Genomic DNA, 12,560 nt, shown 5'->3' with positions numbered 1-12,560 from the left:
ACCCTCAAATTAAATCTGAGAGTGTGCACTTTCAGCTCATATTCATTATAGAACTATAGCTTGAATATGTGTTGGTAAATACCTGAAAAAAAGTATAATTGTGCCTGTGTCCAAATAGATGATATACAGTTAGGTCCACATATATGTCCAATGAGAGACCTTATCGGAGAACACACTCAGATGCCACTGTCCCTTGAAACAAGCATGCCATCAAAGCCAACAATTGAGAAGCAGGGTAATAATTTGGTTTGGGACAGCATATCCAGACAATCTGACAGAGCCCACAGCCAGTCTGAGATATCTTACCAGGTTAGCATCCCACACTCTTCTGGGTCAATCTGGAGCAATAAGAAACTCCACTGAGGTCCTTAAAAGCAATTGAGGAAGCTTTAGGGGAGGAAAGGCATATGGCAGATTGAACTGATCCTACATAATCAGGATGGCATCTGTTGCTTCCCCCAGTGGATCTCTGGTCCTAAATACAAACTTATCCCAATTTGTTGTGGACCTCCAGTCCTCCAGATTCAACATTTAGCATCCCTAACCTGTGAAATAGGTCTTGGCGCATCTCTAGGTGCCAAATGCTGCTGACTGAGAAAATCTGCCAGTTATCCAAGTCAGGCATATACACAGCTGACAGAAATGGAACAGGATGCTCTGCCCAAGACAGGAGTCGCACTACCTATTGTCTCAGTGGAACATCTTGATCTTCCCTTACAATTAATGTACTCCTCCACCGTGGTGTCTTACTAAATCAAGCAATGACCTCTGGAAGTTCAGGATCTACCTGAATCCCTGTAACATCAGGACAGTCAGGAACACTTTCTCCAAAGCCCTCACAGACTAACCTGAAAAAGGAGCTGGTCCAGGTAGCCCACTATCAGGACAACGCAAGTGTAAGATGGCTAAGACTATGAGGTGAACCCCGAGGTGCAGAGGACAGACCGAATAGAAGGGCTTTGAACTGGTAGTGTACAGGACCCACTGCCAAACACGAAGTGTTAATGTACTGAAGAGACAGTTACATAAAAGTAGGCATCCTTTATGTTCACTGAGGCCACAAAGCCCCCCTGAGGAAGACAAGCAACAAAAGTGGACGTTGATTCCATCTTACAAATGTGAGCATTCAAAAGTCTTCAAGTGCAGGATAGGGACAAAGCACACTTTGGGTTTGGGAACAACGTACAGTTAGGAAAAAAAATAAAACTATTCCATCAGGGACTGGAGCAATGGTCTCTAAGTGCAATAGTTCATAGAGTGCCCGATGTAGATTGGCCAGGCTCTGAGGAAACACAAAGGTTGGAAGTTAGAAAGAGGAGAAGGCAGGGATCAAAACTTCAGTTTTTAACCCTGGGACACCACCTCTTGCACCCAGTCATCAGGGATGCAATATCTTTGATGAGAGCATCCAACGTTGACCTGAAGAGACATTGAAGGCCATGTGGAACAAACACTTCTGCAGTCCAGCTCTTTAGCCACAGGGCCCTTAAGATGTACTGACAAAAGACTAATGTAAAACAGAAGATGGGAGGCCAAGTCCTTCACAGTGAAATTTTATAGCCAGGTCTATGTTAAGGGCAGTATCAGACAAGGAATTTGACCCATTCAGCCATGGTCTAGCATAGAACCACACCAGAACCAGATGCTAGGCGGAGCCTTAAAAAGAGAACACAGGTACAGAAAGAGCAGCACAGACTCACTGTGGCTGCAGAGTCAGAAGTGGTTAAGGCTGCAGGCAGATCAGGCAGAGTCTACAGCATTTTTGGCCTGGTCAGGGTCAATATTAACTGGGTAATCTGCAGCAAGGTCCTGCAATACTGCAGTAAAAACCTCTTCTGAGAGGGGAGCAGGCCCAACACCACCAGACAGAACCAGGGAGGGCTGAGTAGGGAATAGACTTTGTCAGAGTACAACATGATCCCAGGGACCGGGCATCGCCATTTCAGGGGAAAGCTACAAGCAAACCCTGACCCATTAGTGAACAGAATGGCAGGGGTACACCAGAACTATTCCTCCTCCCACCCAGCTTAGAATCAGGCATGCTGTAGCTGCAGGGTCAGCAAGCAATATACAGGCTCAGGAGGCTAGGCCTAGAGTAATTAGGGAATCTGGACAGCTGGATGCTCTCTGGATCATAATCAGCTATCTCAGTGCCACAGCATTAACCCTTTCCACAGCAAGTCTGTGGGAAGTACAAATGTGTGTCCAACTACTGAAATGAGGAAGCTTTTGGTGCCAGATCTGAATAGCCTAATATATTTATTAAAAAAAAAAAAAAAAAAAAAAAAAAAAAACTACACACAGTCTTCAGAGACAGCACAAAGGTAATGCTAAACTGTTCGAAATGGAAAGCATTCTGCCAGTTAATTTAATCAAAACCAGTTCAGAATGCACTCAAGTGAAGGTCAATGCCCGAGGGTCACTTCTACACTCATACCACAATGTGGTTCAACATGGTGTGGTCAGAAAACATAACCAAAGGCTGAGGTTAACTGCACCAGATGGCTGTGGGAAGAGGAGAAATCGGCACAGAAAAAAGAAAAAAAAAAAAAAAAAACACCCCAAAAAAACCAGCAACATTTAACCGCTCGCCCACCACCCTAACAGTGCCGCTGTTGGAGACTGGAGATATCAATCACCAGTTCCTGGCCAACGATTCCCAGGGAAAGCTGACAGGGGAGAGAGCTGTGTGTAAACAAGGACATGCTGCTTTGTATTTCCCTGCACAACAAAGAAATAGAGCAGCATGTCTCCATAGTAAACAAATACACCACACAGTTAACCCTTTGATTGCCCCAGATGTTAACCCCTTCCTGCCCAGTGTCGTTAGTACAGTGTCAGTGATTTTCATTAACATTGATTGCTGAATTAGTGTCACTGGGGATGTCAGTGGCAGTTAGTTGCCATCCAGTGTCAGAATGCCCCCGGCAGTCCCGATATAAGTCACTGATTGCCGGCATTACTAGTATAAAAATAAATAAAAATTCAAATATATACACACACTCATTTGTAGATGCTATAACTTTCACATAACCAATTAATTTACATGTATTGGGATTTGTTTCTTAGCAAAGACATGTAGCAGAACACAGTTTGGCCTACATTTATGAAGAAACGTATTTAGGATAGAGCAAGGGAGGGTTATAACCCCCGTCAGATTGTCCCATTGCAGAGACTTCCCTTCACTTTCTGTCAAACAAGAATTGAGAGGAAATCCCTGCAAATCAAGGGAATTCCTTGGGGATCACCAGGTGGTCAGAACTAGTGTCCCCATTGGAAGAGTTTGCCTCTTACTTTTCTGGTGACAACCTAAAATATGGGGTTCTCTTTTCACTGATGAGCATGACAAATAAAAAAGGGGGAATCTCCCCAAATGGGGGCACAGACGGCAATAAAAACTTAATGGTCCAATGTCTCTTCACTCTATCCAAAAAAAAAAAAAAGTTTAGCCTTTAGTTATACTTTAATGGTTGCACGTGTTGATGGCTAAATACAGCTGAAATAGCAATATATCTATATATATTGAATATGGCCAAAAATTTAGCATTTCAAATATATGGCGATGTATTTGGGAAGAATATTTTAAAAATTTTCAAATATAATTTTCTTCTTCCATATGGGAAGAAAGAAGAGAGAAAGCTCAAGATTTGTACTCATGGTTTGTTTTGATGATCAGACCTCCTGAATATGATGTTGTAAAACTGAAAGCAGGTGGGTGAAGTTGGCGGCAACTCATTTGTCAGAGTAATTGTCACTTTCACGTTCTCTCCACTCCGGGTTTGGCTGAACAGTTCTGTAACCTTCAATCAGAAGTACACAAATATCAAGGTAAAGTCTAATGTCAAAATACAAATTAAAATCAGTTAGAAGTTCCTCATCCCATACCTTATTGAGCTTTTTTGGTAAAAATAAGATGGTACCATCAAAGGCACGTGCTTTCCCGATGGTTTCTTCATGCTGGTATAGCAAGGCTGATCTCAAGCGCCGTGACTCCATGGGAGGATTGAAGTCAATGTGGTACTGGAATAAGACCCATTGTGGTCGGGAGACCAGTTTGATGTGGTTGGTGACAAGCTGGATTGGCTCGCCAGAAACACCTAAAAGGCAAATTCATTAATCACTGAACACAAAATTCGGGGGAGCAAAGTCTACAACCATACTGTGAATCTACTGGGACCAGATGATGAATTAGGCCATGTCCAATACAGTCTCCAAGACCATGTTCACTACAATGTTCTGGATGGTTAAAAGTATTCTCATTCCTGAAATATTCGCATCCTGGACATTAAAGTGGAACTTTACCCACAACAACGTGATAAAAAAATAATGTTCTTAATAATGCTACCAAAATTAGTGTGTGCTGTAAATTGCCTCCAGCATTGCTCCTGTTTCTTCTTGCTGGAGGCTGCCATTTTGCTGAAGCCCAGTGCCTCTGAACTGCAGTAAATCATAAAGTGGACCTAAACCCATCGATTTTAACGGTTTAAAAAAAACAGTTACATTGCTAGAATGCCGGGATTGCTAAATTGTCACATTTGCTTGTGTCCTTAACCAAAAACTGTCAAACCATCAAATGGCTGGAGTCATAACTGATCACATGTGCAGCACCATGGTAGTTGCAGATCAAACAGAAGCAGCTTCCTTGGCTGCAAGGCCTCATGCACACAGGGTGTGTTGCAGCCACTTTAAGGGGCGTCATGTGGTTTTCCGGCTTCCAAACGGACCTTTATGTTACGCTATGTATCCATGCGCACATACTTTTAGAAACTCTTAGTAGCAGTAGCATTTACCAGCAGGAAAAAACAGGAGCAGCAGCATTTTTTCAGAAAAAACGCTTGAAGCGGCTAAACGCTTGTAAAAGCATTAGATACTTTTTACAAGCGCCATTTTTTCTGCAAATAAAGCTGCTGCCAGGACAACAGCTTTTAGGAGAGTTTTCTTTTAACATCCTATGTGCATGAGGCCGAAACAACTGCAGCTCACTGTACAAATTCGGCAATGCCAAATTTGACTGTTCTCCCCGACATGAGTAACATCATCCACGTCTGGCCAATGACAGCGAATGGCGATTGAGACCCAGAAGTCGGCTGCTCTAAGATGTCAGTGGCCGGGCAGGGAGAATTGGGATGCCGTATTGCTGGAACTGAGGCGAGTATAGTTCCGCTTTAATGTTTATATAAACCAGGGGGTGCATTTAATTGAAAACTAACAGTTCTGCCTAAGGATGGTCACATATAGTATAGATAGGATTATTAAATCAACTATTCAAATGTGACTGACTACATTTGAAATAAATAAATATTAAATAAAAATATAAAAATAAAATATATATATAGTAATATACATTATTAATCTTATAAATAATATATCTATATCCAGTGCGTATTGCTGGTTCGAGGGGGGCCTTAGGTGAGTATTAGGGAGGGCTGCTGCACACAAGGTTTTTTTTTTTTTTACCTTCATACATGCCATGCATGAAGGTAAAAAACTTGAGTCTTTAGAAACACTTTAATAAAGCTGTCTCTAACATGAAGAAAAAAAAAATGCTGCAATAGGTTTACTTTGTAAACTTTGACTTCCACAAAGTATACAGTTTATAACACCCCTCACTATTGTATTGTGGAACACAAGTCCCAGCATGCACATCCAGACTCGGGGGAGAAAAAAAAAAATTTATCTTTTATATTTCAGAGTGCTATGGGCCTATAAGAGCAATCTGCAACTGCAGGTACCTGTTTTGGATGCTTTGACATGCTCAATTGACTGACGAGTGTTCACTCCAGTGTCCTGAAAATCCCGTCTGCGGCCCCCTCGTTCACCGAGTGATATCTCTTGAAATCCCGCAGAGAGCTGCAGAACTGAGGTTTATGCACAATTTAAATTAGTCCACATTTGGTGCTGTAGTATAACTTTACAAGCATGATTTTTTTTTTTTTCGGATTCTGTGCCTTTTAGAACATAGTTAGCCCATCCAAAAGACAGATGTTATCAAGTCATAAAATACATTTTTGTATAATTTTTTTTATATTTTTCCATTCGAGAATTTTTGTTGTAAACAAGCAAGTGTAGAAGCTTACCATCAGCTGGAGGCCGTTCACCTAATGGAGGTCCCCTCTGGCGCCCCCTGCCAACAAGCTGGGGCTCAGGCTGTAATGGCTCTGGAGGAGCTGCAGGTCTTGCTGCTGCCCACGCTGCAGCCTGTGGGGGCTGTGGCTCTTGCTGTGGCTGTTGCTGTGGCTGTGGCCGTGGCCATTGCTGTGGCTGTTGCTGTGGCTGTGGCTGTGGCCGTGGCCATTGCTGTGGCTGTTGCTGTGGCTGTGGCCGTGGCCATTGCTGTGGCTGTGGCTGTGGCTGTGGCCGTGGCCATTGCTGTGGCTGTGGCTGTGGCTGTGGCTGTGGCTGCGGCCGTGGCCATTGCTGTGGCTGTTGCTGTGGCTGCGGCCGTGGCCATTGCTGTGGCTGTTGCTGTGGCTGCGGCCGTGGCCATTGCTGTGGCTGTTGCTGTTGCTGTGGCTGTTGCTGCGGCTGCGGCTGCGGCTGCGGCTGAAAAGACAAAAAAAAATTAACCATTAAAATTCCTTCTCTGAAGAGCAACAGAATTTTTAACAAAGTAAATTTAAATACTCATTTTATCATCAGGCATCAAGTAGTACCCACAAAAGGGGCCATAATAAAATGTTAATAGTTACAATTCTCATTGGCTACACAAGATGGCAGATTTGTCCCTTAATATGAAAAGTTACATTTAGCCAGACTCAAAGCCAGCTTTCACAAGATGTGGTTATTTTGTTTGCAAAGCATATGGGGTGAAAGAATTTTTTTTTTCCCCCCAGGTACTTATATAGCGCCATCAATTTATGCAGCACTTTTCATATATATTGTACATTTACATCAGTCCCTAACCCTCAAGGGGCGTACAATCTAAGGTCCCCAACTCACATTCATACATATACATACTAGGGCCAATTAACCTACCAGCATGTCTAAACAGAGGAAACCCATGCGGGCACAGGGAGAACACGCAAACTCCAGACAGGTGGTGCCGTAGTTGGGATTCGAACCAACGACCCTAGTACTGCCAAGTGGAAGTGTTAAACCATTATGCCACTGTGCTGCCTGCATTTTCTCCAATTTAAGAAACCAAGTGCAGAGGTGTTCCTGGTTGCTTGAAAATCTCTGACATACAGTTGTGTTCAAAATAATAGCAGTGTGTTGAGGGAAAAAAAAAAAAAAAGTGAATAAAGCTCAAAATCCTAATAGCTTTTATTTCCATCCACACAAATGCATTGGGAACATTACACATTCTATTCCAAATCAAAACATGAAGAAAAATAGATCACATTTGTGTTGTTCCTCTAAAAAAAAAAAAATTGAAGAAAAGTGAATATTAGACGGTCCAAAAAAAAAAATCGCAGTGTTTGTATTCTTCTTTACAAACTCAAACATTCACTATATAAACTGAAAAATGTTTGAAGATTTTGTTTTCCTTTGAATCACTTAATGAATATTTGGTTGTAGTCGCACTGTTTCTGAGAACTGCTGTACATCTGTGTTGCATGAAGTCACCCAACTTCTGGCCCCTGTGATCAGGTATTCCAGCCCAGGATGATTGGACTACATTCCACAGTTCTTCTCTATTTCTTGGTTTTGCCTCAGAAACGGCATTTTTGATGTCACCCCACAAGTTTTCTATTGAATTAAGATCCGGGGATTGGGCTGGCCACTCCATAACGTCAATCTTGTTGGTCTGGAACCAAGATGTTGCACGTTTACTGGTGTGTTTGGGGTCGTTGTCTTGTTGGAACACCCATTTCAAGGGCATTTCCTCTTCAGCATAAGGCAGCATGACCTCTTCAAGTATTCTGATGTATTCAAACTGATCCATGATCCCTGGTATGCGATAAATAGGCCCAACACCGTAGTATGAGAAACATCCCCATATCATGATGCTTGCACCACCATGCTTCACTGTCTTCACAGTGTACTGTGGCTTGAATTCAGTGTTTGGGGGTCGTCTGACAAACTGTCTCCGGCCACTAGACCCAAAAAGAACAATCTTACTTTCATCAGTCCACAAAATGTTGCGCCATTTCTCTGTAGGCCAGTCAATGTGCTCTTTGGCAAATTGTAACCTCTTCAGCACGTCTTTTTTCCAACAGTGGGACTTTGCGGGGCTTCTTGCAGATAGCTTGGCTTCACATAGGCGTCTTCTAATTGTAACAGTACTCACAGGGAACTTTACACCTTCTTTCATCTTCCTTGAGCCGATTGTTGGCTGAGTCCGCGCCATTTTGGCTATTCTTCTATCCATTTGAATGGTAGTTTTTTGCTTTCTTCCACGTCTTTCAGGTTTTGGTTGCCATTTTAAAGCATTTGCGATCATTTTAGCTGAGCAGCCAATCATTTTCTGCACTTCTTTATATATTTTCCCCTCTCCAATCAACTTTTTAATCAAGGTACGCTGTTCTTCTGAACAATGTCTGGAATGACCGATTTTCCTCAGAATGTCAGAGAGAAATGCACTGTAACCAGCATGTACAACATTTGCTGCCTTCCTTCCTTAAATAAGGGCAATAATTGCCACCTGTTTTTCAAAGAATGAATGACCTCACTAATAGAACTCCACACTGCTATTATTTTGAACATGCCCCTTTCAATGAGTGATTCAATGACACAGAATCAGCAGCATGCATGTCATGACTGTTGGGTCTGTTGGATTTCTATTATTCTACTACACCTGCTAGTAAATTATTTGCCATGTAGAAATATCATTTCCACCAAAAACAGTGATTGATCAGGTTAGTGATGTCTGACTGCTATTATTTTGAACACAACTGTATGACAATTCATTCTATAGCTCACAAGCAGCAACCTGCAAGAGTCCTATTTGAAGGAGTTTATTCCTAAAATGAATGTACCAGAACTGCTAAGGTGCAGATACAATCATCGTTTTGATCTTTAAAATTGTATGTGGTGAATCAAAAAATCATTATCGTGGCGCCTGTGAATCCTTATATTAGTTACTATGCTGTGATAAGGCTGTAAATTCTGCCAAAAGGCAGTGGTGGCAGCTGCCCCTATTAACCGTTTTAATACCGTGCCATTTTACACCTTCCTGCCCAGGCCAGTTTTCAGGTTTCAGCGCTCTCACACTTTGAATGACAATTGCGCGGTCATACAACATTGTACCCAAACTAAAATTTTATCATTTTCTTCACACAACTAGAGCTTTCTTTTGGTGGTATTTAATCACCGCTGGGGTTTTTATTTTTTGCTAAATTAACAAAAAAAGACCAAAAATTTTGAAAAAAAACACATTTTTCTTTGTTTCTGTTATAAAAGTTTACAAATAAATAATTGTTCTTCATAAACTTAGGCCGAGATGTATTCTGCTACATGTCTTTGGTAAAAATAACCCAAATTAGGATGTATTTTTTAGTTTGTAGGAAAGTTATAGAGTTCAAAAACTATGGTATATATCTGAATATTGATCAATCCTGAAGTACTGACAGCCAATCTAATTTCTTGAGGTCCAAGAATGTCAGAACAGTACAGATATCCCCCAAATGACCCCTTTTTGCAGAGTAGACAGTCCGACGTACTTCATAAGAGGTATGGCGAGTTTTTTGAAGTTGTATTTTTTTGTCATAATTTTTCGGAAAATGAAAAAATTAAAAAAATTATTTTCACTATTTTTTTTTTACATACTGTCACCAGTGCAGTACAGCGTCATCATATAACTGGCATGGCGGTGAACAGGGACACTGACTGGTGACAGTATGAAAAAAATATATATATATATATTTTTTAAATTTTTTTTTATTTTTTTATTATATTTAATTTTTTATTACTTTTTTTTATTTTAAGATTTTTTTTTCATATTTTACTTTGACCAAAGTAGTGCAATGTTACCATAGTAACATTGTACTACTTTGGGGAAGTGATCAGTATTTTTTTTTTTTTTTTTTTTTTTTTTTTTACACAATTTGCTTATAGCAAAGAATTACTTTGCTATAAGCAAGCATTTACCTGAATGAAATCGATTCATTCAGCTTTTTTTTTTTTTTTTTTTTGTGCTTAGCTGTGATTTGGTCACAGCTAATCACATGACATGTGCATGTGATTAGCTGTGACCATTCACAGCTAGGCACTAGTATACAATGGATGGCATCATGAATGAAGCCATCCATTGTATACAACTGTCATGTGACCTGCTGTGATTGGTCACAGCAGGTCACATGGTACCAGCAACGGGAGCCGGTACTCGGATCTGTCATCGGCCGTGTCCGAGGTGCACGGCCGCTGACAGATCGCACTGCTGCGCCACTCTGCATTAGCGCAAACGGCACATGTGCGGGAGCACGCCAAATGGCGTGCACCCGGAATGCAGGGACACAATTGAAGCCGCCAAACGGCCATTGGCCGGGCGGCTAATGGTTAAGTAAAAACACATTCTAAATACCAAAACCATAACTGGGCCCTTGCTCAATATGGTTTCAAAATAAACATATGTATCATAAGACATCTAAAACCAATATATATGTGTATATGTAGATAGCAAGAGTCCTATATAGGGTGTCACCAGTTACAAAATGTGAATGCATGAGAGTCCAATAGAAGGGTGTCACATTTGTCCAGAAAGGTCTTCTCCACCACTTGTGAGTAATATATGAATTTCCCACTCACCAGAAGGTGTTGACTAGAGATGAGCGAATCGAACATGGCGAAGTGGAATTCGTTTCGAAGATCAGGAAAAATTCGATTCGCGCCGAATCCGAAAATTAGCAAACTTCGGATGCACGAATCGCATTTTCCCAAAAATGGCGGCGACATGTGTGGCGACGGAGCGGGGATCTCTGGGAAGGCGCGCAGACAAGGCGCGCTGACCCATAATGCATTCATTCATGACATGTGATCGCATTAGCCAATCAGCAGCCAGCACTGTGTAATGGTGGAGCTATAAATTGCGGCCATCTTAGAATTCTCCATTAGCCTCCGGTCATTCAAGAGAGACAGACCTGTCTGTATTAGGGACAGAGTTAGGGCCACAGAATCGTTACTCAGGGACACAGAATCGTTACTCAGGGACACAGAATCGTTACTCAGGGACACAGAATCGTTGAATTAAAAAGAGTATGTCAGACAACACGCAGAGGAGTGGCAGAGGAGGCAATGTTTCAGGAGCGAACAGACGTGGCAGCAGAGGAAGGGGTCGAGGCAGAACTAGTCGCAGCCAGAGGCCAGTGCTCCCGGTGTCATCCAGCGGTCGTGTCTCCACCGACAACCCTGCCGTCATCGATTGGTTGGCTCGGTCGTCTTCCTCTTCCCAGGTCACCTCTGACACCTACAGCCAACGGTCGGTGGGTACGTCAGACACAACCGTTAGTTGGCATGGCCCGGGACCAAGCCCACTGAAATCACGTGTCCTCGACCTGCCCCTGTCCTTTGGTGTTCCCTCACCAAGCGAAGTATCGCATGCTGTGGGCTCAGCCCCACTGTACAGTGAGGAAGAGCTAACAGAGGGCGGTCAGGAACAGGGGGAGACATCCGCCTCTTCAGCAGCCAGGCGAAGAAGTACTGGCGAGGAGAGTGGCTCGGTAGCCGGTCTAGAGACAGGTCTGTCTCCTGACCCACACGCAGCCGAGGGGGCTAGTAGTGAGGCGGAGACCCTAATTGATGATGATGAGGCTGATCGCACTTGGCAGCCTCGTCGTCATCAGGCTATTGCTTCCGCATCATCAGGAGAAGAGGGTGCCAGCTTGGCAGCGAGCAAAACAGTCGGTGGGTTGCCCAGGAGGCAGCAGGGTCGCAGCAGTGTCAGTGGAGGCAAACGGCCACGGAGTAGAGCACCAGCTCCACTGCAGCCTACCACCACGGCCAGTAGTGGTGCCGGTGTGCACGGAGGAAGTTGCAGTCAGCCAGTGAGGAGTAGCGGGAGCAAAGTTTCCTACTCGGCGGTGTGGCAATTTTTCGTCAAGCCGCCCGAGGAAGTAAACGTAGCCGTATGTCGACTATGTGGCCAGAAATTCAAGCGTGGCCAGGGGGCCCATGTTGGGACTACAGCGTTGCGTCAGCATATGCAGCGTCGCCATTCAGTGGCCTGGGAAAACCGTGATAAAGATACAGCGGTTCTGCCTGCCCCAGCCCCCGCTCCATCACCCGCTCCGTTACTTGCTCCGTCACCCGACGTCAATCGCCCTCTATCAGCCAGTCAAGGCTCCAACACCTCTGCTGAGGGGAGTTGTCGCTCGTTGGCATCTTCCGCTCGTTCAGATGCTCCTTCTCCTGCTACTCCTCTTCACGGATTCCGTCAGCAGTCTTTCTTGGAATCCGTTTCCAAGAGACAACAGTTTGCGAGCACGCACCCGACGGTGCAGAAGCTGAACGTCCTCCTGTCCAAGTTGCTGGTGCTGCAGTCCTTCCCTTTCCAAGTGGTGGACTCAGCACCTTTCCGAGAAATGATGGCTTGTGCCGAGCCGCGGTGGAGAGTGCCAAGCCGGCATTTCTTCGCCAAAAAGGCAGTGCCAGCCCTGCATTCACATGTAGAAGAGATGGTGGGC

The 12,560-nt window shown here is 43.5% G+C and overlaps 1 protein-coding gene across 1 annotated transcript in view; it reads right to left on the bottom strand.

Moving 5' to 3' along the window:
* Positions 1-12,560, bottom strand: part of LOC149447671 (piwi-like protein 1) — a gene marked incomplete at its 3' end in the record, with an annotated part of 53,629 nt that overhangs the window by 20,324 nt on the left and 20,745 nt on the right. The window contains exons 2-5 of the mRNA XM_089652240.1: positions 6,078-6,543; positions 5,733-5,858; positions 3,886-4,097; positions 3,679-3,800 (exon numbers count right to left, since the gene is read on the bottom strand). Coding sequence (XP_089508366.1) covers positions 3,679-3,800; positions 3,886-4,097; positions 5,733-5,858; positions 6,078-6,543 — 926 coding nt within the window. The remainder of the gene's footprint in view (positions 1-3,678; positions 3,801-3,885; positions 4,098-5,732; positions 5,859-6,077; positions 6,544-12,560) is intronic.

The sequence above is a fragment of the Staurois parvus genome, unplaced genomic scaffold (assembly GCF_062004578.1).
Source record: "Staurois parvus isolate SC_StPar_1 unplaced genomic scaffold, SC_StPar_1.0 ptg000677l, whole genome shotgun sequence".
Classification (NCBI taxonomy): Eukaryota; Metazoa; Chordata; class Amphibia; order Anura; family Ranidae; genus Staurois; species Staurois parvus.
The sequence above is the reverse complement of the archived record's forward strand: the minus strand, read 5'-3'. Positions and strand labels throughout refer to the sequence as shown.